This window comes from Thermobia domestica, chromosome 9 (assembly GCF_964235325.1).
Source record: "Thermobia domestica chromosome 9, izTheDome1.hap1.1, whole genome shotgun sequence".
In the NCBI taxonomy this organism is placed as follows: domain Eukaryota; kingdom Metazoa; phylum Arthropoda; class Insecta; order Zygentoma; family Lepismatidae; genus Thermobia; species Thermobia domestica.
The window spans coordinates 194,219,116-194,246,024 of record NC_137462.1 but is presented as its reverse complement, the minus strand read 5'-3'; the positions used below and the strand labels follow the sequence as shown (position 1 = coordinate 194,246,024).

The 26,909-nt window shown below is 32.3% G+C and overlaps 1 protein-coding gene across 5 annotated transcripts in view; it reads right to left on the bottom strand.

Annotated features, from left to right (window-relative positions):
- Window positions 1-536: 536 nt before the first annotated feature.
- The window catches only part of LOC145660515 (irregular chiasm C-roughest protein-like), a 745,900-nt gene continuing 719,527 nt past the window's right edge, over window positions 537-26,909 (bottom strand). For all 5 annotated transcript variants that reach the window (XM_081725676.1, XM_081725677.1, XM_081725678.1 and 2 more), the window contains 5 exons: window positions 13,656-13,917; window positions 11,915-12,073; window positions 10,078-10,188; window positions 8,017-8,240; window positions 537-4,275 (listed from right to left, as the gene is read on the bottom strand). In XM_081725676.1, coding sequence (XP_081581802.1) covers window positions 3,886-4,275; window positions 8,017-8,240; window positions 10,078-10,188; window positions 11,915-12,073; window positions 13,656-13,917 — 1,146 coding nt within the window. In that variant the 3' untranslated portion in view covers window positions 537-3,885. The remainder of the gene's footprint in view (window positions 4,276-8,016; window positions 8,241-10,077; window positions 10,189-11,914; window positions 12,074-13,655; window positions 13,918-26,909) is intronic.

Below are 26,909 nucleotides of genomic sequence, written 5' to 3'. Positions count from 1 at the left end.
TGTAGTTCTCCAATTGCTAGGTCATAACTCTACAGATATTTTCCGACAAGATAGTGCCCCCCTCATTCGGGTATGGAGGTCCATGTTTATCTTTGATACGATTTTCTCCGAATGATTGATTGATTGTGGTGGATCGACAACTTGCCCTACACCCCTCTCTTGACATTACTCTCCTTTCTCTGGGGTTATGTGACAGACATTATGTGCGCAACGCGACTATTTGATCATGCAACATTAAAATACAGGAAATCCACTCCACTGCACCTATCCTGCTGGTAATGTTAGCCAATATATGGGATGAAATCGAATATTGACTAGATGTGCTATGTGCAACTCAAGGTGCTCCTGTGAAGATACCTCAAGACAAACTTGACTGCCAACAATTTGCCATGATTTTCAAATTTCCATCATTAACCCAAGGAGAAAAAAAAAAATATAATGAGGTAAAGACTTTTCGGATAATTTGTATTTTCTGACAATTTAGTCGTTGAATATAAAAGGTCATTTTTGTACCTTAGAAAAAGAAACACAGGATATGCAATTCTTCAACTGTCAATCATTTTATTTGACATATAAAAGTCTTATTTACAAAAAATGATATTACACATTGTTCTTGCGCAGTCATAGACACATTTCTTTTACCAAGTTCTTCGATGGACACTTTATCCCATGCACACATACAAACAGACAGAAACAACAGTCATACAAACAAACATACAGCCGCGTACATATACTCTAACACATTCACATATATACCACCGCATTCATACGAGAGACACTTTCTCAGGATAGAGAATATATATATATATATATTTCACTTCTTTAACCTTTGCAAAAAATATATAAATGGTTATACTACGCAATAAAGGGGAAAATACATCGTTAGGCCTCTTCGTGTTACAGAAAAAATGAAAACAAATAATGAAGAAACCTCATTTCTGTTTTGTGTTGTACAAAAAATGTAGTTTCTTGATTTATCTTCTTAAGGAAAGGTTTCTTGATATGGTTACTACATTTATGAGCAATAACAGTACAGCATTTGCTTCTTCGAATATTGCAAAAATATATGCTTCTCTTATAATGACCTATCACACAGTATTTTGTATATGTATAATATATCCAGTGATAAATAAATTTCGCACAAAATAATAATAGTAATAATAACAATAATTCAAATTGATTTTGACCTTAGTATATAATACAGAAACATGTTTTCTTTCTACTTTTTTAAAACTTTTCTTCTCTCCAATTACAAAATACAAATAGAAGATATTGAACAAAACGAAACACACAAAGTACAATGTATTATGGGAAAACAACGTATCATTCTTTCTGATTTTGAAAAAAAAGATTTTAGTCTCCTATTTTATAAACTAATTTCCCAAAAACACAATATTTAGGTATAATATTTTCATTCCATAATGCTCATCAATAGCGTATAAACTTTTTTTGTACACTAACGAATGATACTTTGTTTTTCCATAATTTATATTATTATTTTAACACTTGGAATCTCTCTCCAAACATGAATAATAATATTATTATTACTATAACAATAATAAAGCAAATTTCTAATTATTTAATACAGAAACTGGCTTGAAAATTTCTACACAGCACCAGCGTACCATGGTAATAATTGATATTATATATACGTGTGTATTACTAAATGGTAAAGAAATGTAGTCTACGACTGTGCAGTTATATTGTTTATTTTTTTTTTTTAGTTCAGAAAAATCACTTCTTCAACCAAATATTTTATTTTATAATACGGGTTCCCAAAATTATCTGCAGGCATTGAGATGATAATGTTAAATTTACATTTTTAAAAAATATTCTTTTGTTTTGTTTTGTTTAATCGAGAGAGTGCATTTTTTTTCTGAAGTGGCTTTAATTATAACTTACAAATGCCTTGCAGTAATGGTGGACGGTTAGTACCAAACACATTTAAATGTATTTTACAATTTCAATTACATTAAATTTGTAAACTTTCTTCGTTAGAATCCATTCAAAATAATAGTAATAATAATAATAATAATAATAATATTGAAAATATTAGCCATCATGAGGTTTTTTCCTTTAATTTTGCACATCACAAATTTATATAAAATATTTGTGTTTGTTAAATTCGCACACAAATATATTTTTTTGATTTCAGAACATTCTTGTTTTTTAAATTACGTTTTCGTTATCAATTGATATGTTATTATTGTATTGCAAACATTTAAATGTTACTTCTCAAATGCCTATTTTTTTAAGCTTTTATTTAATTTCCATTTAAGCTTTTAAGCTTTTATTTAATTTATGTACGTAAATATATGTTTCACACAAATTCAATATCCAAATGTGTGTTTGGTAAACGGCTACAAGTCTTGGAAAACACATTATATCTATATATTAATTCAAAACTGTATTAAGCATTATAATGTAATATTTAAATGTCCTTTCAATGTGTGATTTCAGAAATAAATGCGTACATAGTTTGAAGAAACAAAAAAAAAAAAAACAACGTAAATCATATACAAATAAGCATGTGATAGTAAACAAAATACATACGGATATATGTATATCCATTTATATGCATAAAATGTATATATACATATTTTTTTCGCTAAACACAATTTAGAACAAATATTGTTGACAAAATAGTTTTTCATCTCTTGTGCAGGAGATCGGCTAGACAGTACTTTATACAAAAACTTCTTCAACACTATAATTTGAGCAAATTATAATTTTCTTTTCCCAAATTTTTGATATGAGATAGTATGTGAAATGGTTCTTACCTTTTAATCATTTAAAACTATAGATACCAAAAAAGAACTAATCCTGCAATTTTGTAACCAGTATGATGCACAAGAGACGAAATATAACACAGGGAGGAAACAAGAGATGTATATAACATAGGAAACAATTAATATTTTAATCTTTTTGCTTTTAAATCACAGTATGCTATACATTGCTTACAATAACAATGTAATTTTTGAAATTAAGTAACTCTTGCAAGAGTTTTTTTTCTTTATATATACTCATAAAAATCATTTAGTCACTTTCTCATTTAGTACTACACAAATAAAACAAAAAAACAATACTTATCTGAGCACAAATATCGTTGATTGCGTTTATAAAATAAATCAATCTTTTTTTTTATTTTCTTGTAGTTTTTTTTTCAGTCTCAGTTATCAGGCAGTTAGCTTGTCTAAATGTCAATTTTGTAACTTTTTAAATTTTATTTTTCTTAAAAAAAATTAAATTGGACTAGTCCTGATGTTTACGATCTCTTATACACACAATGTTTATATTCAACCTTTTTTCCCCTTTGCTATTCATTATTTTTTTTCCTGTTAGCCACTTCACACTTTATTTAAAATTGAAATACATATGTAAAAAAAATCTTTGGTATGTTCTTACTCTCTGATATAACGTCCCTGTAAACAAGAAATATATCTCTTTTTTTTTTGGAAGCTCTGATGATTGTGTGTAGTGCTTCCAGACAAAAAAACATGAAAGCACTTTACCAGCCTTCAACATCACTATACATGTTTTGTTTTTATAAATAATCATATGTATATTTTGTATATACATTATTTACACAAAAGTCTTTTTGTTTGTTTTAGTAAGTCTTTCATAACATTTATACACCAGTTTATTTTTTTTAGTTTCTTGTAATTTAAAAAACATTTTTTATAGTAGTTTTTTGTAAAATATTCACAATGTGCGAACTATAGTACGTCTATTGTTATAATTTCGTATATATATAGTTTTTATCTGAATTTAATTATTGCATAGCGAATCACACCATTTTCCTTATAAACTTTTATCGTCTTCTGCACAATGAACACACACGCTCACTCTCACTGCACTATCAACACACCTCCTATTCTCGTTTGGTTATACATGCGTTGCTAGCGTACCTCGTTTAACAGGGGCCTGAGTAGGTATAATGTACTGTGATGTCGGAGAATTAGGTAACCTGGCCACTTGAGGCACAGCGCCATTTCTCGCTGCAAACGACACTGCCGCCGCTGCTGCTGCAGGAGACGTTGTTGTACTAGGAGGAGGTGGTGCAGCAGTAGACGAAGTCACATGTGGTGGGGGTAAAGAGGTGGTTGAAGTTCGTAAATAAGGATTGCCGTATGTGGCTGAGTATCTAGGGTCTATACTGTTAAGCTGAGTCAACTGGGATCCATACAAAGAGTTACGACTACCCTCTAGTGGAGGAGGGTTGTAATCTCTTGAATAGTCCACATATGGAACATATCCATTGTTATTTTGACCATCCTGTTCGAACAAGAACAAAATAAACAAATATTAGTGACATTTTCATGGAAAATTTGCAATAATTTATTTTTTAAATAATATCTACTTATATAACCTTCAAAAATAAAGTTCCTGGTCTATATCTACTTCATACCTTCAAAAAAATTAATAATAAAAACTGTAAAAATAAATGGCACATGCACAATTATATTTAATAATTATTGGCTACCATAAATTTGGTCTAATATAAATATCAAGCCTGCAAGAAGGTAAATGGAAACTACTTATCTACATCTCCTATTAAAAATTATCTATGCGGTATCATCGGAGTTTTGTAACTTTTTTTTTTACTTATCAGAATAGAAACATTTGAAGGATTTTCTTTTTCATGAAATTTGCTGTTTGTTTTATATAGCTTATATATTTTAAAAAAAACTGAATTACAAAAAAACACTTCATGCAAAGCACAAAGGTTTTTGTGAGTAGCTTAAATATACTCACACCCAATGGAACCCTATTTGTAGTAGGTCACTATTACAAAGGAGAGTTACAGTATTAAAGACCGAAGACAAAATATAATAAAAAACAACAAGAGGAAACAATATTATGATATAGCTCTGCTCTTCCAGAGATTATAATCACATACATCACATCTAGATATTACTACATACATTAGCAATAAAACAAAAGAATGTCTATGAAACATCAAAGACGTATCTATAATAATATTAATAATAATAATAATAATAATAATAATAATAATAATAATAATAATAATAATAATAATAATAATAATAATAATAATGTTCAAATTATTATTTTTAGAAAAGATAATTATTGTTTAGTGGTTCCAAAATATTTTGTTGTATAGTATAAATTGTGCCTGATTTATTTTTTTAAGTTGTAATTTGTAGTTCAGATACGTCCCTGATAATCTTTTCCATACTAGATTAGGCAAAAAAAAAAAAAAAAAGTCATGAATTATCTTATTCAATCTTCTCATAATTATCAATTACACTTTAATGCTCTACATTTACATTAATATCATTAAAGTAATTAAGCATAATAAATCAATTCTGAACAGTGGTTAACAAATCATTTACCATTAATTATTCAATCATAAGATTAGAGTTGATTGTGCACTAAATAATTAAATAACTGCCATGGATCTTAAAATAGATATAGTTACACCAGATGTTAATAATGCATGTAACATATACTAAGGATAAATACAGTAAATTAATTTAAAATATATCAGTATTTAAAATACCTAGGTATGCAACGCAAAAAAAAAAAAAAAAAGTGATTTTAAATTTCTTTGTAACTTTGTTTAATATGTTTTGTAACTGCATTCTATAGCGTTATTGTATTAAAGAGCACAGGATGTTTTACGTACATATTTTCAGTTAGTTCTAGTAATCTTTCTCCTATTGTAACTTAATTCAATCTAATAGTTAATAATAGTTAGAACAATTCTCTCTCAGAATCAAAAAGAAAGCAATTCAAGCTCAAAACGGTTAAAATCTTTTGTGTTTAAAACTTATTACTTTCCGTAATTTCAATACCATAAATACTGTACATACTAAAAACGTAGATACAATACTCCAAGTATTATTAAAAAAAATATTTGTTTTAGGATATTTAATGTGAAATTTGATAAGACCAGCTGAGATTCCCTTTACTAAAATCAAATAATTTGGTAGAGAGGAGATCTTTCTATATATATAGTATAGGACTTCATTATGATAGGCAATTAAAGGCAAATAAAGGAAATACACGCAATTGGATACTGAAACTGCATTTTTTTCTCTTGCATTTACTAGCTTATTCAAAGTGAGATTATCCGTATTAAAATTAAGCAATTCTTTCGTTAGTACTCTCAGATGGAAAAAAACTGAAGAAGATTTAACACTTTGTAGCGTTTTATTCGAAAATTCCTAAGAAATATCTCCATAAGAACCATTTTAAATTCAACTTTCAAAAGTTACTTTATGGAGTTTATTGTATTTTTTCAGAAAGTTCCACATCGTTTAAGTCTCATTCAATATTTCTTTATGTGCGCTATATACTCTGTATGATTAGTTCTTAGTTAAGAGGCCTGACCAACGGATTTTTAAAGAATGCAAAGAAAACATTACTCAAACTGATTTTCCATATTTACCGTTCTTTCTTTTACACTAATTGTGCACCTTAACATATTCTATAATTATAGTTTCACATGAAGGCCATATTTTTACTGAAATTTATTTACTAGTTAGACTACAGATTAGAAAAAAATCTAGTGAAATAGAAGTTTTGCTTTATTTTTGTAAGAAAATCTAGTAACATAATCCTTTTGATTTTGTCCACCAAGAAAGCCCCACATGCACTCTCAATGACATATATGAAATCTGTGAAAATCCACATCTCTGCCCTGCTGGCAATTTTTTTAAAAGTTCTTCAGCTTTTTTTTAAACGAATTTAACGAATTTTTTTAACGATTTTAACGAATTTTGCACATAGTTTGGAGATCATTTTATTAAACCCATACAATCAAGAAAACTAAATAATTGTTTGATGTTTATGTAAGGTGAAAATATAATGAAGAGCGGAATTTCGTACCAACTCCATGTATGCTCTTCCCTAAAGGATATATAGAATGGAATAACCTTGAATTAGTTTGTTTGGAGTTTATCATTCATTTTCAGCAGTGAGATTACGTGAAATGCAGACTAGAGTTTAACATAGGATGTATACACTATATCGCACTTCTAGAATAAGACTATCGTATCTCTAGAACGTCGTATCTAAAGAAACGGTGACGTTATTTCAATATACAAAGGTGAGAACGATTAGAGTTTATTGTTCCGTTTGAGCATCAAACATATACGTGACATGGACTACAGCTTAACGTAGAGTACAAACCATAAGAGCTTTCACCAGGAATAACATTCCATATGCAATTTTAACTCATAGTTATATAAAACGCGGGAATGCATGGACTAAGTTTAGTTTACCTTCATATAAAGTGAACGTCAAATTGAAACATTTATTCCAAAATTATTGACACAAACATGTAGTTTTGCTGAGGACTTAGTGACTTCACGCAGTGAAAAATGAATTGTGGAAACTTTCGATTGTCAAATAATTGTAATTAATAAGGTAAAGCCAACGAACTTAAGTAAGTATATGTTGGACAACTACATTAATCTGACACAGTTAACCTTTCACAGTATACAATATACTTTATACTATATATTATATAAAGTACAAAAGCATAGTATATAATATTAAATGTATTTTCTAACGAATGAATTATTTATTTTAAAATACAATCATCTATGCTATAATTTATTCTCCCATGAAGAGCTGAAATACTGTAAAATCAATAATTATGGACTTCTCTATCTTACAAGTATCCAATATTTATTTATTTACTTTAGTAGTTCTGATGTCAGTAGTAATTTGAAAACACGAATTTCCTTGACAAATTATTCCTAGGAAGAAAAAAAAGAGAGAGAGAGAGAGAGAGAGAGAGATCCAAAACTTCATGAGAAAAGATCTGCAGGAAGGTAGCATTCGAGCACATCAACAGTCATTGTATTTATTATTTACATACTAATTTTTAGCTTCTAATCATACTGTCTTTTATGGCAATTCCTTAGACTACTGTGACAGAAAATATCCATAATAAAGTTAATTTAAAAAATACAAACTCATTAAAAAAAAACATATCAATTTCATTCATACTAAATAATCATAGGGACTGGTAAGAATACTTACAGCTTTCGGTGGAAATGATGGTTCAGTATAGTCGGCTGAATATCGATAAATATTTTCGCCTCCATTCATTGGTATTCGAGGAGCTTCGCTGTTCTCTTCCCAGTGCTCCGAATCGGGTTCGTTTACGTTACTTAAGGACGATGTTGTACGAATTTCAACCTTCAGATCAGAGTCGTTGGACGATCTATCGGACTGTTTTGACTGCTTTTCTGATGGTTCCGGCTCTGCAATAGTAAGAAAAGATACGTAAACCTCTATATACGTATATAACTTCATACCTAAAGTATATACAATGTGTACGGAAAGAGAGGTAAGTAATACCTTATATTAAAAGAGGTGACAAGCAGTAACAATGTTGGTCAGAAACACTTCACTTAGTACCTACTGTACGGAAGGTATGTTCAATACCATCATAGTCTTTCAAGTTGAAATCATACAGAAAATGATCTACAAGTCATGAAAAATACCATGTGCGTATGGAAATGTAAAGTTAAATTAAATATATAAGTTTCTTTTATATCTTGAATTCTGAATGTATTAGAAAGAATCTTGAAGAAACTCCGCTGCCTTTTCTAAACTTTGCGCTAAGTCATGAAATATCTTCAATCTAGAATCTTGTTCATTATTCGATTGTGTGGCAGTCAAGAAAGAAAAAAAAATATTACTAATAGTAATCATATTTTAGATCACATATGGTTTATTGCTTCTGCTATTTCTCTTTTTTTCTTCTTTTCTTTTCTTTCTAAATTTGTTCTTTTTCTGACTGTAAACACGTAATTCATGTGGAAAAGATTAGTTTCTGATTTACAATCATTTATATTATGTTAACGCCTCGAAATTTTAACATACTGTAGAATAACGCCTTCACCAGATGTCTTGGTAAGTACGATGTTTGAAGTTCATCTACTTATTTCCACAAAAATTTAATTTCTGATACAGTACAGTATCAGATTAAATTTTGGTCACTAAAGTTTGATTGTGGCCTACATCACCACGATAATTCTAAAATATATATATATACTCAAGGCAAGTAAATTTACTTTTGCATGTGTTATTAGTAATGGTAATCGCAATTACAACTCATAACCCATTGCCACTGCCAAGAGACAATCTTCGGTCCATTTCTGTAAAACAGACACAACAGACTGTTTACATTGTAGCATAAAGAGGTGGTTCTCAAACTAGATTTGCAAGCTTGATTAAGGAGTTCTAAAACATTTCTTTTTTAATTTTCACGTGGTTATTTTTCTCACCCATCAATTATAAGTATCTATGAATTTTTAAGTTAACCTATTTCATTTGTCTTTAATTTATTTACGAGTAGCATAACCAGTAATCTTTCTACTTCTTTTTTAAATATTTACTGTTTCAATTGTACTTTATTAAAGAAACTACACAAAATGTTTCTCGAACGAGTTAAGGATTCTTGAAACATTTCTCCAGTAAGTTAGTTAGCCGCGAAACATTTCCAATAAGTACTAGGAACCAACTTCGCAAATATAAGGCAACATAGAATTTCGTTATTAATCCCATGTATGCTCTTTTCCACAGAATATCCACAATTGTCAGAGAATAGACTAACTTTGTATTTATTTGGTTAGTTTATTGTTCCTTATCAGCAGCGAGATTACATAAAATGAGGACTAGAGTTCAAGAATTTAGATGTCTCACACAAAGGTGAAAATGACTAGTTGATTAACTTGGAGATTGACGTCTCTTTACTCACGTCGAGAATATATAAGACGTGCATTATAGCATAGCGTGAGGTCGGAATCACAACAAGAGCTTTCACCTGATATCGAATCAGGGTCTCCTGTGATGAAGACGCAAATACTATAGAAAGCGAGAATGAATAACTGAAGAACACAGAGATAAGTTTGACTAGGAAAGAGTATCTAGCTAAAATTTTAGTAATATTGCTGATCCAAATGAGGTCATAGAATTAAAGTTAATTAATATTGTAATTCTTATTAATAACAAAAAAAAAAAAAAAAACTTGATCTAGAATGATTCACATTAAATATCGTGTAACTGAAACAAATAATCCACATTTCTTCTTACCTTCTGGCTTCTTTGTTTTTCTTTGGCACAAAATAATCACCATCGTAATCGCAATAATCACAATTACACCTCCAATGATACCAGTCAAAATCATCAGCAATGGAAAACTCTCTGTAAAGAAACAAAAAAAAGAAGGTAATAATAAAGTTTAACTTACTCATTAACTTACATAAAAATAAAATACAGTAAAGCCTATTGTTGATCAATTTTGATTACTATCTTCTTAATTTGCCATTGCTCATTGTTGATCCATTCTAACTTTACTATCTTGTTAATTTGTACTTATTATTACCATTACATGTAATGTATTATTATGTATTAAGATGTCAATAAACAACAATTGTAAGTTGTATAGGTTATGCCCACCTGATATAACATTCTGTTTAATTTCAGTAAGTATGTGTCACCATTTTTCATTTAATCAGAGCAATTTACTTTTTAATTATTACTAACAGTTTTCGTTACACACAACAATTTTCGCCAGGCTTCCGTTAAAATGTTACACCACATTTATTATTTACTAATACCAGACCTTTTCAGATCATAATATTATGTTGACTGAAGGGAATAAACAACTGAGAAAACTATCCTGGACCAAAATAGGGGGAAGGTAAGGATAAAAAGGAAAAAGATACAATATGTAACACGCAGCTAACAAAATCAAATTTATTGTTAAAGGGAAATATGTTTAAAAAAGGTGTCTAAGCAAACTAGTTTAACAACGAATGGGTGGGTAGGAAAGCACTATAAATATATGATGACATGCAGGAATTTCAGAGAACATGCAATTAAGAACAAACAACTGTATATATGGAGGTGAAATCAATTGAAATAGGAAAGAAGCTACAAAGAACAACTATGATGTGGAGAAGTCATAGTGAAATGAAGAAAAGCAAATGGAATATTAAATACGCTCACTGATCTACCAAGAATATTGAAGAAAGGCAAGAAAAAAGAAAGGTTCATGTAAAAAGGGTAAAACTCATTACTAAGGAAAGTGGAGTTTTCGACAGGTGAAAGAGGAACATTAAAGGAGTATATAAAAATGAGAATCGACCGTATAATCTAGGTATTGAAGAAGAAACGCACGTAAACGAAGATGACAAAGAATTGGTTATATTGAGTGATAAGTTTGAAATAGCAAAATGAAGCATGAGAAGGCAACCAGGATATGCCAATTTGCTTAAGATACAGAATAAATAAATAAAAAAAAAAAAAAAGCGAAAATACGATTTTGTATTGAAATACATAAAAATAAACAGCCACTTTTTAGAGACAGTAACGCTTGCATTGCCTTGAAAACTGAGTGTGAAGAGGTGTCAGTAGTATAGAATTAATAATCTAATATTAATATGAAGGTTCATACGCACCTATATTGATCGTATTTACTTCCTTTAGTTTTTGTAAGTACTTGAATTACGAAATTTTCTATTGTATAGGAAAAATTATACAAATAAATTGCTTGTAATAGTACGCTTTTATATTTAATCCAGGTTTGAATTTCAAATATTGATGCTGATGCTACAAAAAGATACCTGAGCTCATGACAACCGTCGCTACATCTTTGAACTTGGATAGTAGTTCAGATACATATGTTAAACGGCATATACGAATCATATTTAAAAACTGTGACATTATATTCACGAATAATTTCATTCCATTAACAAAAATCACGATACCTAATATTAAACATGAGAAGAGCCGGATCCACAGTACCTCACAGTATCAATGTATTTCATGTAATAATGACAATGATGCGAATGTATTAAAATCTATGTACTAAACTGCTTTCACTGAATTACTACATAATTTCGTCTTGGCTTTAGAAAATACTTACTCTGCCGAATGAGATTGATTTCAACGACATCTGTACCATACGGATTAGTGACTGAACAATTATACAGACCAAAATGATAATCCTGTGATTCCCTGATTACAAGTGTGCTCTTAATTCCTTCAGGTAAGGGATCTTCCAAGATGGAGTAGTCACGATCATCTGAAACGAGGAAAAAGGTATAATTTGTTGGAAATTTTAACGTATTATGTATATTCACCATGTATAAAATTCAAGTACCAAACTGATCGCTGTTTGAAGTTTAACGTCTCTATCCAGCCATACGAAACGTGAACCCAAAGTTAAAGAAATCAGCACCACATGAAAATATACATTCACATTTAGCATAAAGAACTATACTCCGCGCCATCCGAATTGGCGTATGGCGTCAGCCAATAAGCTCGCAGTGCGCTATTACCAAACCTTCAGTGACTAATCTAATCATTAATAATTGTTCACAAATAAGAACAAAATCAATTATGAATTATTAGATTCCTCCCTGAAGGTTTAGTAACAGCGCACTGAAAGCTTCTTGGCTGATGCCATACGCCAATTCGGATCACGTGGACTATACTTGCATATATATTTGAAACACTAAAGCGACATAATTTTTACTTCTAATGGAAAATATTACATTTTACCGGACACGTAACATTTTCATATAATTCTTTAGCTTTGAAAAAAATATTCCCCTTATAATCAAGTGCCTTTTGAATACAGAAAAATAATTTCTGAAGGTTTTGTAAAAGCCTTTAAAATATTAACAATTTCAATTCAAACAAAACACGTATATATTAAGGAAAATTAATACATTTTAGTTTCAAAATAAGAAAGATAACGATAGACATAAACAACAAAGAATTTTGATTTCCACTTGGTAGTAGTTCCCTATATGATACGTCACATTAGGCCCATAGTCAAAAGCAAACATTAGACGAGAACACACACAGTGTAGAAATACTGTATCTTTGAGTCAATGCTCGGTAGCAACAAGGGGTAAAAGTTGGGGGACAGTAGATACGCGAGCATGTAGTCACGTTCCCCTGCCTATCTTTGCCCATTATAATATTTTAGGAACTAGGGGAACGCTGTACATATTTTTTCGAGGTGGGGGGATGACGTCCCCCCGCGTTCCCCCTCACTTTTACCGCTGGTAGTAACCGATGGAAGTAGAGAAAATATATGAAGACCATTCCTCTAGCCATTCCCCATTTCTATTGTCCCATATTTCTGTTACCCATCATATAAATACCTATGTTACAAATACTTCAAAATAACAATAATCTCTTTTTGTTATTATTATTATTTTCTAATTATTTCACTTGAAAGCATTAAAGAAAATAAATAGTTTTGTATCTCTCGTAAATATTATACCTCTTCATATACGAATATTTATTTATATTATAAATAATACCTTAAACGAACTATTGTGCGATTCAATAATTATAATACGTTTAAAATATATAAGAGGATAGCAAAACATGATGTGTCCATCTGCTACAATTTTACAGAACACATTAAAAGGCCTTTAATTACATTAAAAATATTTTCAGTTTACTCGTAACCAACGAAATATACAAGTATACTGCCAAGTATGGGACTTTTAATTAAACCATTATCACCACTTACTAGTGTATAGATCTCAATGTGATGAACTACCGGAGCGAAAATGACGAAGTGATATGATGTTTTGCTATTCACGAATATGTTACATATTATTTATTAGTTCATATTTTAAACTTACTTGTATCAACTTCGCGACCATTGTGAGTCCAAACAACCCTTTCAGGCTTTGGAATTGAGTAAGCAATGCATTCCACTCGGACAGTATCACCCTGAACACCAAATTGAGTCTTCTTACTGATTATTTTAGGTCGGCTCTTGAGGTAAATATAGGCTTCTGCAGTAATCTCAGGAAACCCTGGTACGGAGGCTCTGCACCAATAAAGTCCCGCTGTACTGGCGTCTACAGTGCGTGTGAGGTTTTGAGTACCACTCTGCAAAACCTATAAAACAACATGGAAAAAATTATATTAATTTCAGAATTTGATTCCCTGACATTAGTGTGTTTATTTTGTTTGCAAGGACAACACAGAGGTAATACAGACATAATATGGAAGTAACTAAACACTAGAATAATAATAATAATAATAATAATAATAATAATAATAATAATAATAATAATAATAATAATAATAATAATAATAATAATAATAATAATAATAATAATAATAATTAGTTGGTTGGAGTTCAATGTCCCATCTAGGAAATAAAGTTATATATACACTATGAATTTGGATATATATTTGGAGAAAATTCAATAAAAACTAAGAAAGTAATGTTACTTCTGAGTTTAAAGTAACGAATTATTTAGAGACGTTGTTATTGAAAAAAGTCGATAATGATATTACAAGGAAAGAGAAAAACGCAGTTTCATCTCACCAAAAGTTTTCTTTAGCATGTTTCATTCCGTAATGAACATAATTTGGTGTGGCACTCACTTCCAATAATTCGTACCCAAAAGAGTACAGAAGTGGAACTACAGTTTAAGCATGATTCGTGAATTCCAACAGAGATTTGAGAATTACAAAAGCTCAAAAGCAATCACTCTAGTACTTAGTGGTACTTTACCTAAACATTGGTCTATTTAATATATACGCAAACAATCTTCTCATATAAAAATGTGGGAATAATAGGACGAGAGTCTGGTTTCGGTTGTCACGGTAGTTTGTCAGCATTATGAAGCAATTGGACAACAAGAAATAGCAAGCTCTGATCTACAAAAAACCTAGTATTAGAATTAATAAAACACATTGGGAATTGATATGCTGACCATGTATCAGTAAGTTGAATGCACGCCAATAATTTTTCGAACTACAAGTGCTAGTTCATATAAAATTTCTAGTTTTCTATCACACAATTATGTCTTGTAGGCTAAGTGAATGATGATGAAAGAATTGATAGAATGAGAATGTGGGAGGAGAGGAGGAAACCAATAGAGACAATATTTCCCACCACAAACTCATTTGGCCTCGGATAAAATCAGAAACCTTTCAAGATTAGAGGCTAAGGAGACTAGCTTAATTTATCGAGTCAGTACCAGTAGTAGTGGCGGCAATCTACACCGATTCCAAAATTCGTCTTTCCCTATAGAGATAAATTGGTGTTGAAAAAGTGATTTAAAACTAATAATGACAGTGTAAAATGAACTATGTTGCAACTAAAACTCCTCCTCAGATTTCCCGTTTAGTATCATAAAATGAGAAAAAGTGATGACGACCTAGCGATCTTATATAAATATATATATTTCCAAAGAACAAGGAAAGTTCTCAACTTTCCTTCTTGTTCTGTTAGCTCGACACTCGACTGAAGTTTTATTACAAGTTAGTAGATATGACGTAATAATATCTGAAAGTCATGGAGAACGAGAGTGATATTGGACCTATCAAGTTGCTAGCTATCAAAAATGCTTCCGCTGTCCTCCTCTATCAGCAATACAGTGTCAACTTTATCTATCTCACTTTCATGCTTTTTTCTTTCTTTCTTTTTCTTTCTCACTTCAACACACTCTTCCCCCTCTCTATCTTTGCATTCCCTCTCCAGTATCACACACACACACACACACACCACACACACAGTCACCCTTATCCTCATTCCATTACGACCTGGAGTCCTATTTCCCTTTCCAACAAACTTTTCCTATATACTTTCAACAAAATTGCTTTCATATCAACAACGTTTTCAAACATCTCACTTTCTCGTTTTTTCTCGATCTTGTTTTCTGTTTTTTTTTCTCACTATCTGTAGGGAAGAAAAAACAGAGGGAATGAAATTACTTCTAAGCATTCATTTATCCCTTATGAAGAATTGAAGATACTTGTATATTATATATATATATATATATAATTTGTGTAGAATAGTTTTGTAAACTTCATAGCGCCAATGGCACGTACTAACACGAAATAATCGCAGTGTTTCTATAGTAATTTCTGATATCGATGTTCAAAACTTGTAATTAATATACTAAGTCCTAGGCTAGTGTTCGAAAAAAATTTACTACAGTACAGTCTATTAGGGTTGTCATAATATTTTGATCCATCCAAGATACGGTGGCCAACTGAACATTTTTATCTAAAAATCTCCTTTTTAGACTGTCACATGATTGTTTACTGTAATACTTAAAACACTATTGGAAACTAATATGTTTTATATATTTTTTCATTAACACAAATGTAACAAAGCATGCCATTAGATTACGTATATTAACCAAAAGAACTCTGGAATGGAAAAATGAGGCATTAAAAAAAAAAGATAACCCACATTATTAACAGCAATTAAAATATAAGTTGTATGATGAAAACATAGTTCTTTTACATTAATTTAGTAACTTCAGGGAGCTCATTCGTGGCTAAGCAGTTACCGCACACACACACCTTTGGCGTCGGAGACCGGGGTTCGGTTCCCAGCGAGAGATCGTGTGGTTCGAATTCCACATTAATCAGTTGGTCTCGTCTCATATAGCCTCACTGATGAAAGGGGTGTTAAACTCAAAATCAACTCAATTCATTAGTAACTTCGGTATTTGCCTTTATCACACCAGGAGTACCAAAATTAAAAAAAAAAACTAACTAACTAACAACTAACATACGTTGTATCAAAAATAAAAATATATGATTAGACTGTAATATAATTTCTCAAAATAACTTATTATTATACGGCGGTTCTGATCTGCCACGTAACAGTGTTGCCACCAACATCAATAGTAAAAATATAATTTCGCCCAAGATTTTAGCGATTCCCGACTTAGGAATTTTCGGGCAGGTCCAAAAACTGCCAAATACGGACATTTTCCTATTCCATGCTTTGCACGATACAAACACGGACTTAAAAATACAAACAGTCCGTATAAAATACGGACATATGACAACCCTATCTGTTATAAAACAATGAAACTGCATTTGAATCATATAAGAGTCAAAGCAGGTTACGAGGATCTGCAACCAGCGCTCATAGAGGCGAAATAGTGGTGAAGAATGGCCTACACTATGATGGCACCGAATTCAAGCCCCGTTCGTGGTTAGATCCCGATAATAGTAGATCCCACGTCCTTCATAAACTCGGTGTTGCATAAAGACACAATAACTTTTAAATAAAAGGTTGAAAAATGTTTCAATCAATTCTTCTAGTTTCGTCAATGTCGAGAAATAAAATTTTAATTGTGTTTAATAAAAGTAACATCTGACGAAAGTTAACACTGTGTTGATTTAAAAATCTACACATTAATTTTTGTATAATTTACATAAATAATTATAGTATATTGATTATATTAATTGTCATGAATTTTTTTAATTGTTTTTTAAGATTTTTCACATACAGTATTTTGCACTTTAGTTACTGTTCTCCTTAGAAGAAGTAGCCGTGGGAAAAGATTTTTTTTTATAAACATATGGATGCTTGGTGAGCTGGGAGGCTGATCGTATAAATACGGTCCATGTTGTGTGGGGGAGGCACTCTCTTCTCAACCACTAACTTCTTCACATCTCCCAGAGATCCTTACCCCTCTGCGCCTCCAATAGTGAAGGGACGCAGGGATGAAGTTTTCTACCACTCAACCGGACTTACACAATGAGTAGTCGGCTCTGAGATATACCCTATCATTTCTTTTTAAATCTTAGGAAATTAAGATATTTTTAGATAGGATGAATTAAGGATTTTTAGTTAGATTCCTATTATAAGGGAGTCTACCTTTTATTTTTTTGATGTAGTATTTTTAAAATATTTTGCTTAATTTTATTTGGGCAGCTCTCTTAAATGATAGAGACTGTTCATTTTAAGTTAATAATGATAACTCTTTTTTTCGGGATAAGTGAGCCTGGAAGAGGGTTTGATAGAGATAAAATTTAGCTATTTTTTTTAATAGGTGATGGCGGTCGTTATACGGCGAACCAGATAAAGGTTTTTTTTTTGGAACCGCTTTCGGAATGAGGAGGCGCTGTTCTTTTTTTTGCTTTTTAGTACCCAGTCGCCTGAATGATGTCGGCTGCGGATTTTTTTTTTAGAATATTGTGGTTGTCTCTTGAATGAGGGGGCATTCACTGAGTTGTTATTGCCTTTGGAATGAGGAGGCATTTAGAATTTTAATTTTTTAATTGTCTCTTGAATGAGGGGGCATTTAGATAAACATTTTTGATTGTCTCTTAAATGAGGGGACATTTCTGATTTTTTTAACCCAGCTATCTGAGTGATGAATAGCTGCGGATTTTTTCTATTATTTAAGAAATTTTAAGTAGGAACAGCTGAATTAAAGCTGAAAGAGTAATTTCTTTTTTAACCTGTAAAAGATCGAGTGAGTCTTCTACCAGGTCCCATTTTTTAACAGTCGTCTAGTCGAGTAAGCTGGCGACAAATATAATACTAGGTTTGCTTCGGTCGGGGATCGAATGAGTCCTCTTCCGGAATGGATATTGGCCGCTCGGCTAAATGAACTGACGGCCTAAAAGATAGTAGGTCGAAAAATATAATTTGATATGAACAAGAATATAAATATTGTATAAAAATTGTACAAAAATTGTAAAGAATTTAAGGGAACTCATTAAAGAATTAAAACCAAGATAATTATATTTTTTTATGTTTAATTTTCGCAAAAACAAAGATTGATTCACAAGTTATTGAATAGTCTCTATATTTTTCCTGTTACTTGTGTAGCTCTATTCAAGGAAACCGTTAGGAATTTTTTTTATTCTTTTTTCCCCGGATTAGACCGGGAAGGAGCGAAATTTTCACTTGAAAGTATATATGTAATATATTATCAACTATATATATATTATAGAGAACTAATTATATATGTGTTTAATAGTTAAGCGACACATATTATTGGCGCCCGAACAGGGACAAAGTGAAAATTATTTTTGTATAGAGACTAAGTGAGAGGAAGTTTATAATTTTTAAGGGAAGCATCAATTTATGAAATTACGTTCGGGAAAGTTTTTAAGCATGGCAACGGGACTAGATAAAAGAACTATTTGCGAAGCACTTGGGCTAGAATATAGAGAGGGTGTTAGCTCAGAAGAAATAATTTCTAAGATACAGGAATTAAGAAGGGAAGAGAACAGGCGCGAAGAAGGAAGTAATTCTGCTGGAGATAATGAAGAAATGGAGTCAAATATTAGTCAAAGTAAATGGGTGGAAGAAATTAGGCTTAACCTACCTGAATTTACAGGAGATATTCCTAGGGAGGATCCATTTGCGTATCTAGACGAATTAGAAGAATTTAAGCAAGCTAAGAAGTTAAACGATGAACAGCTATTGGATTTAGTTGTCCCTCGAACATTGAAGAAAAGCGGGAAAGTTTGGTTTGCTTTTAAACAACCCTTTTCTAGTTACAAGGAATTCAAAAATTCTTTCTTGAAAGAATATTTTAGTTTCAATTACGAACAAGAGATTAAACAGCAATTGCAAAATAATTTTCAAAAGGCTGACGAATCTTTAGCTTCGTACACGAGACATGTAGCGCTTATGTTCAGCAGATTAGAAGATCCCCCGGATGAGAAATCTCAGGTCGATTTCATTATGGAGCGTTCTCACCCAAGATTCAGACAGCTGTTATATAACAAGGAAATTGTAACTCTGAAACAGCTAGAAAGCGAAAGTTTGAAGATCCAGCATCTTCTTTTGAGTGAATTATTATATCTACCCGAACGAGAGGCACCCAAGGCATGCAATCCTATTGCAGCGCTAGAAAGAGCAGAAATGGGGCGGGGAAGTAATTTATTACCCTCGGCTCTTGATCCTGCTTATTTTAAGCGTGGACAGAATGACCGCAAGGAAACCGTGACGAATTCTCGCTGTGAAAACAAGACTTTTTCTTGTGATTTTTGTCACAAACGGGGGCATGTTAGTAAGTTTTGTAGAAAGAAAAAAGAAAATAAGAAGGAGAGCTCTGTGGTTCATACGAAAACACATCCTTCTGAAAATAAAGCCCAGAAAGTGAATAATCCAGTAAAAGAACCGCTTATTCTCTGTAAGATTTGGGGGGAAAGTATTGAATTATATGCTGACAGCGGAAGTGAAATTTCATTAATAAATTTATCCCTAGCGGAGAAACTTATAACGAAAGGTGCAAAGATGAAGAAAGAAAAAATAAAATTACAGTTGGCGGAGGGAGAAACAGAAACTGTAGGTGTCATGTATGTTAACATTTACATGAAAGGAAGGAAAGCACGTGTAAAATTGCATGTTTTAAGAGACCTCGCTCATGACTTGATCGGCGGTAGAGATTTAATAAGTGAAATGAAATTGATTTTATTAATTTCGCAGAATTCGTGGACATTTGAAGACGGAAAGCGAAATTTTCCTTTTGAGAAATCAACAAAGCCACTGAAGTTCACCGGAATGATACGGCCGGTTGATAGAAAAAGTGTGGATCGAGTCCAGAGAAAAGAAGATAGAATTAGCGTAGCGGATAGGAATTTCCAAGAGGAAAAAATGACAGAAAATTTGAGAGAGAGAAAACATTTTAGGGGATACAGAGTAAGACACTTATCCCAACATAGAGAAATAGGAAACATTAATTCTGTGATCCCAAAAAACGGATTTTTGATGCCGGCGAGGGTAGCCGGGGAAAGGAGAAAAAAAGTGTCTTTAGCAAGACTAGAGCACCTGTTATCAACTGTACTGTCTTTGGCGTAAAGTCTAAAATGTTACTGGATACTGGGGCTTCTGTTTCGGTTTGTTCTAAAGAACTCGCAGATAAATGGGTACAAAATGGGGGGCAAGTAAAAGAAAATTCCTTGACCCTAAGAGTAGCCGATGGGACCACTGTTGCGTGTGGAGAAATTACAGCGACAGTAAAATTTTATGATTTCACTGTTAAACACAAATTTATCATTCTCGAAAAACTTTTGCGAGAAATTCTGGCAGGAAGAGATTTCATTTCGAAGGTGGGGATTGTAATAAATCTTTCTAGAGGAGGATGGTATTGCGAGGACATAGAACAGCCGATTTGTTTATTTGATAGTGATTTCCCAGAGAATTTAATTTTAGATTTTGATAGAAAAATAGAGGGATATTTACAACCGATAGTAAATAAATTAGACATAGGTGGAGAATTTAGACAGAGAGTTATTGAAATGCTCATAGAAAATAGAGAAGTTTTCTCAGAAGAACCTAAGGTAACTAATGTTATAGAACATCATATAGAGCTAAAGGAAGATAAGCCAATTACAGCTAAATTAAGACCCTTGTCAGAAGAAAAAAGAAGAATTATGTGCCAGTTACTAGATGAGATGGAGTCTCAAGGAATCATAGTTAAAAAGCCTACTAAATATCTCAGTAGCCCATTATTACACAAAAAGAAATCGGGATCTTTCAAAATTATATTAGATGCGAGAAATATTAATAGGGTTACGAAAACTGAAAAGAGTCAATTACCTGACATACAGGAAGCTATAGCTCACCTTGGGGGGAAGAAGATATACTCAATTTTTGATATTTGTAATGCTTATGGACATATACCTATAGCAGAAGATTCTCAAAAATACACAGGCATGCTTACATGTCAAGGGATATATCAATATGCCCGTGGGTGTTACGGATTATGTACATTACCTTATACGTTGAATAGAATGATGCAAATAGTACTTGCAGAATGTTATTTTAAGACCGCAATTGTGTACTATGATGATGTAGTGGTCGCAAGTGAGAGTGAAGAACAGCACTTAGAAGATTTGCGAATAGTATTTGAGAAATTGAGAAAAGCGAATATAGCGCTCAATTTTAACAAAGTACAGTTATTTGTGAAATCTTTCGATTTTCTTGGTTTTCATATAGAAAACGGGAGTGTATCGTGTGATCGAGAAAAGGTTAGGATGGCCAGACAGATAAAGAGACCTAGGGGTATCAAAGATCTACAAAGAGTCCTGGGGTTTTATAATTATTTCAGATCAGCTATACCGAACATGGCGAAAATTACTGCTCCTCTTTCCCAACTTTTGCGTAGAAATGAAAAGTTCAAATGGACAACTGAATGTGAAGATGCTATTAAGAAACTGCAACAAATCCTTGAAAGCGATCCGAAGTTGCTTTTGCCAGATTTAAATAAGGAATTTTACCTATTCGTGGATACATCGGATATAGCGACGGGGTTTGTGATTTCTCAAAAGATAGATGGAAAGAAGCTCAGAGTAATCGCGTATGGATCTAAGAAACTGACAGATTCTCAGCGGAAATACAATACTACAATGAAGGAACTTCTTGGGATATTAATCTCTATAGAGAGATTTGAGAAATATTTGCTGAATGCACCCACAGTATTCGTATATACTGATCACATTTCTTTATTACCTCTTTTGAAAGCTACCAAAGTACCTGCTGTTGTTTGCAGATGGATAAATAGAATTAGTAAATATCCTGTTGTTTTGAGACATTTAAAGGGAAAGGCCCTGTATGTAGACTATTTGAGTCGCATACAGGATGATTACACAATCCCGGAGGAATATGAGGGAAATGATTTAATGAATGAATATTATCCCTTAGAGGACGTCGGAGACAACGGGTTCTTGAAACTCGAAATGAGTGATGGAAAATTGATTGATTTTCAGGAGTTACCTAGAGAAGAAGTCTATATAACTGCTTTTTATAATAGCGGCAGTTTGAAAGAAGAAAGAAAAAAGAAGAAAGGTATTAGTAGTATACCGAGATGTATTTTACATAACTTTGGTTCGGAGGAAATAAAAAGAGGATTTGAAGAATTACCTTTCCTTGAAAAAGATGAAGATTCACACGGAGAAGAAAAAACAGTGGATAAAATTGTTAACGTTGAAGAATTTAAGAAAGCTCAGAGAGAAGATGACGAACTGGGAAAAATAATAAAGCTTTTTAGTGGGAAAGAAATAGTTTTAGAGGGAAAGCAGTATAGCCGGATTAAACGATTAGCTGAAATATCAATTATTGATGTCGATGGCCTACTAAAGAGAATAGTTACGGATAAGGTAACCAATGATGCTAGATTTGTTATATGGGTTCCTAGTAAATTAAGGGATCTTGTATTGAAAGCTTTGCATAGTTCTGTTTATTCCGGACACCCTGGAATAAAAGGAACCATTTTGAAAACTCAGACGAAGTTTAGTTGGATAGGAATGAGTCAAGACATAACACGCTATTGTTTAGCTTGTGAGACATGTGCGAAGTTTAAATCGTCTACAAGTAAGAATACGGGGTTTATGAGCAGTACTCTAGTAACCAAACCTGGTCATACGCTATATGTAGATATACTGGGTCAAATAGTCAAGGGGACAGGAGGTTTTATGTATGCTTTTATAGCAACGGATGCGTTCTCAAGGTTTACTAGAATATTTCCATTAAGAAAGATTTCCGCCAGAGCTGTGTGCGACTGCATAATGACAGTATTTTGTCAAAGCGAATTTTATGAAGTTCTGGTTTCTGATAATCATTCAATATTTAAAAATAAGCTTTGGTCTGATACCCTGAAGCTATTGAAAGCTAAAGAGGTGCACACTGTTAGATATAGACCCTGTGGTAATAAAAGCGAAGTATATTGCAAGAAAGTTAAACAGCTTTTAGCTATGTACTGTAAATCACATCCGCAGTGGCCTAATAATATTAAAGAAATTGAATTCGCTATAAACAATCAGGTTTGTTCTAGCACCTCATTCTCGCCGAGTTTTTTACATTTTGGTAGAGAAATGAGGGATCCTTTTGAATTAGTATCTAATGAGATGCGTGTAAAGGAGAACGAAAATAATGTATTGAATTATGTGAGAGACACGGCTAAACGAATATCTGAAGCCAGAGAATTAGCGTTAAAAGTACAAGAAAGGACTCACAAAGAACAAGAAAGAAAATATAATGTTAAAAGGAAAGAGAATCCGTATAATGTCGGAGATAAAGTTTGGTTAAAAGCTATAAGAGTGTCGTGCGCCGCAAAGAGGGAGACAGCAGGTTTATTAGCAAAGTGGACGGGGCCTTATGTTATTAAGAACAAAATCGCTCCTAATAGTTATGAAATTGAAGACTTAGTTCGAAAAACAGTGTTGAAGGTTAACTGTGATCAGCTTAAAAAGTATTATGACAAACCAGACTTTGTAAATAAGGAAACAGAAAAAGAAATTGCTACTCCAAAACGTTTGCCTAGAATGTCGTACAATTTTCGATACAAGTAAGAGTATAAATGTACAAGTTAGAGTACTTTAAGGTAATTTTTTTTGAAACAGACTTTCTTACTTTTTTTTCTTTCCTTCCCAAAATCCTCTGTGACCCCTATTTTCTGAATAGAAGAGAGTTAATCATAATTAGGGAAACAGAGAAATAGCCGAAGAATTGAGGGAACAAATGTGAGACTTCTGACCAGAGAAAAAGAACTTTGAACCGTAATAAATTTTAGAGGGAAACCTTCTCTGAAGACAGAACCAGAGGTCATGGAAATAAGAGACGAAGGGGTGGGTTCTTACCCTTCGACAAGTGAAATGTGAAAATGAAATTGGAGACTACTCACAGGCTTCTCTCGTATATTTTTAGTGGAAACAGTTCACAAAGTATTAAGATGGATTTATTGAATATCTTTCTATGGGAACTGGGCAGATCCATGTGATTATAAGAACGAGAATTCTAAAATTCCTCATTCAGTACTAATTTCTGGAGTTGAGAAGACCGCAGTTTTTTCTTTTTGTTGTTGTTGGTTCGCTTAGTTTGTCAACATGTCCTTTAAACTACCAATGAATCACCGAAACGTATATGTATCGGCCAGACCGAAAGCCTTCCCGAGTCTGGATGTCGAGCTCTTGTTCCAGGTGGACAGAGCAAAGAATAGAAACAAAAGAAAGAGGAGGGAAGAAAACCAGCCCAGAGGTCCAGAATCGACGAGTGCAGAAACAAAAGACTGGGACCTTCCCCTTAGTCTAGTTCAGCAAATTGAAAAATTAAGGGGACAAGAAGAAAAGAGAAAAGAGGAAAGGGAAGAAGAAAAAAAGGATGAACCAGAAGGAAAAAGGCAAAAGATGGAGCAAGAGCTTCCTATAGAAGAAGAGGATGACTATTTATCCATCTATACTGAGAGCATCGGGACACCCCCAACCCCCGGGAGAGATATTGACTGGGAAGAACTAATAGAGTCAAAACTCAGTGGAGAGTGAGTGAACTTTTCAAAGTGAAGTGTTTTGTGAGTGACAGAGTGTATATAGTGTTATAAGAATATTTATAAACTGTGACTTTTTTAATAACACAGGAACAAATGAAAACTTTTGCATAAAGGACTTTTTTGGAAATTCAGAGGGTAAAACAGTCTTTTTTTCTTTTTTTAAAGTTTTTTCTTTTTTCTTTTAGGAAAGGTTATTATGTGTTGATTTAAAAATCTACACATTAATTTTTGTATAATTTACATAAATAATTATAGTATATTGATTATATTAATTGTCATGAATTTTTTTAATTGTTTTTTAAGATTTTTCACATACAGTATTTTGCACTTTAGTTACTGTTCTCCTTAGAAGAAGTAGCCGTGGGAAAAGATTTTTTTTTATAAACATATGGATGCTTGGTGAGCTGGGAGGCTGATCGTATAAATACGGTCCATGTTGTGTGGGGGAGGCACTCTCTTCTCAACCACTAACTTCTTCACATCTCCCAGAGATCCTTACCCCTCTGCGCCTCCAATAGTGAAGGGACGCAGGGATGAAGTTTTCTACCACTCAACCGGACTTACACAATGAGTAGTCGGCTCTGAGATATACCCTATCATTTCTTTTTAAATCTTAGGAAATTAAGATATTTTTAGATAGGATGAATTAAGGATTTTTAGTTAGATTCCTATTATAAGGGAGTCTACCTTTTATTTTTTTGATGTAGTATTTTTAAAATATTTTGCTTAATTTTATTTGGGCAGCTCTCTTAAATGATAGAGACTGTTCATTTTAAGTTAATAATGATAACTCTTTTTTTCGGGATAAGTGAGCCTGGAAGAGGGTTTGATAGAGATAAAATTTAGCTATTTTTTTTTAATAGGTGATGGCGGTCGTTATACGGCGAACCAGATAAAGGTTTTTTTTTTGGAACCGCTTTCGGAATGAGGAGGCGCTGTTCTTTTTTTTGCTTTTTAGTACCCAGTCGCCTGAATGATGTCGGCTGCGGATTTTTTTTTTAGAATATTGTGGTTGTCTCTTGAATGAGGGGGCATTCACTGAGTTGTTATTGCCTTTGGAATGAGGAGGCATTTAGAATTTTAATTTTTTAATTGTCTCTTGAATGAGGGGGCATTTAGATAAACATTTTTGATTGTCTCTTAAATGAGGGGACATTTCTGATTTTTTTAACCCAGCTATCTGAGTGATGAATAGCTGCGGATTTTTTCTATTATTTAAGAAATTTTAAGTAGGAACAGCTGAATTAAAGCTGAAAGAGTAATTTCTTTTTTAACCTGTAAAAGATCGAGTGAGTCTTCTACCAGGTCCCATTTTTTAACAGTCGTCTAGTCGAGTAAGCTGGCGACAAATATAATACTAGGTTTGCTTCGGTCGGGGATCGAATGAGTCCTCTTCCGGAATGGATATTGGCCGCTCGGCTAAATGAACTGACGGCCTAAAAGATAGTAGGTCGAAAAATATAATTTGATATGAACAAGAATATAAATATTGTATAAAAATTGTACAAAAATTGTAAAGAATTTAAGGGAACTCATTAAAGAATTAAAACCAAGATAATTATATTTTTTTATGTTTAATTTTCGCAAAAACAAAGATTGATTCACAAGTTATTGAATAGTCTCTATATTTTTCCTGTTACTTGTGTAGCTCTATTCAAGGAAACCGTTAGGAATTTTTTTTATTCTTTTTTCCCCGGATTAGACCGGGAAGGAGCGAAATTTTCACTTGAAAGTATATATGTAATATATTATCAACTATATATATATTATAGAGAACTAATTATATATGTGTTTAATAGTTAAGCGACACAACACTTAGGCTATTATTATTTATCTCCTACAGTT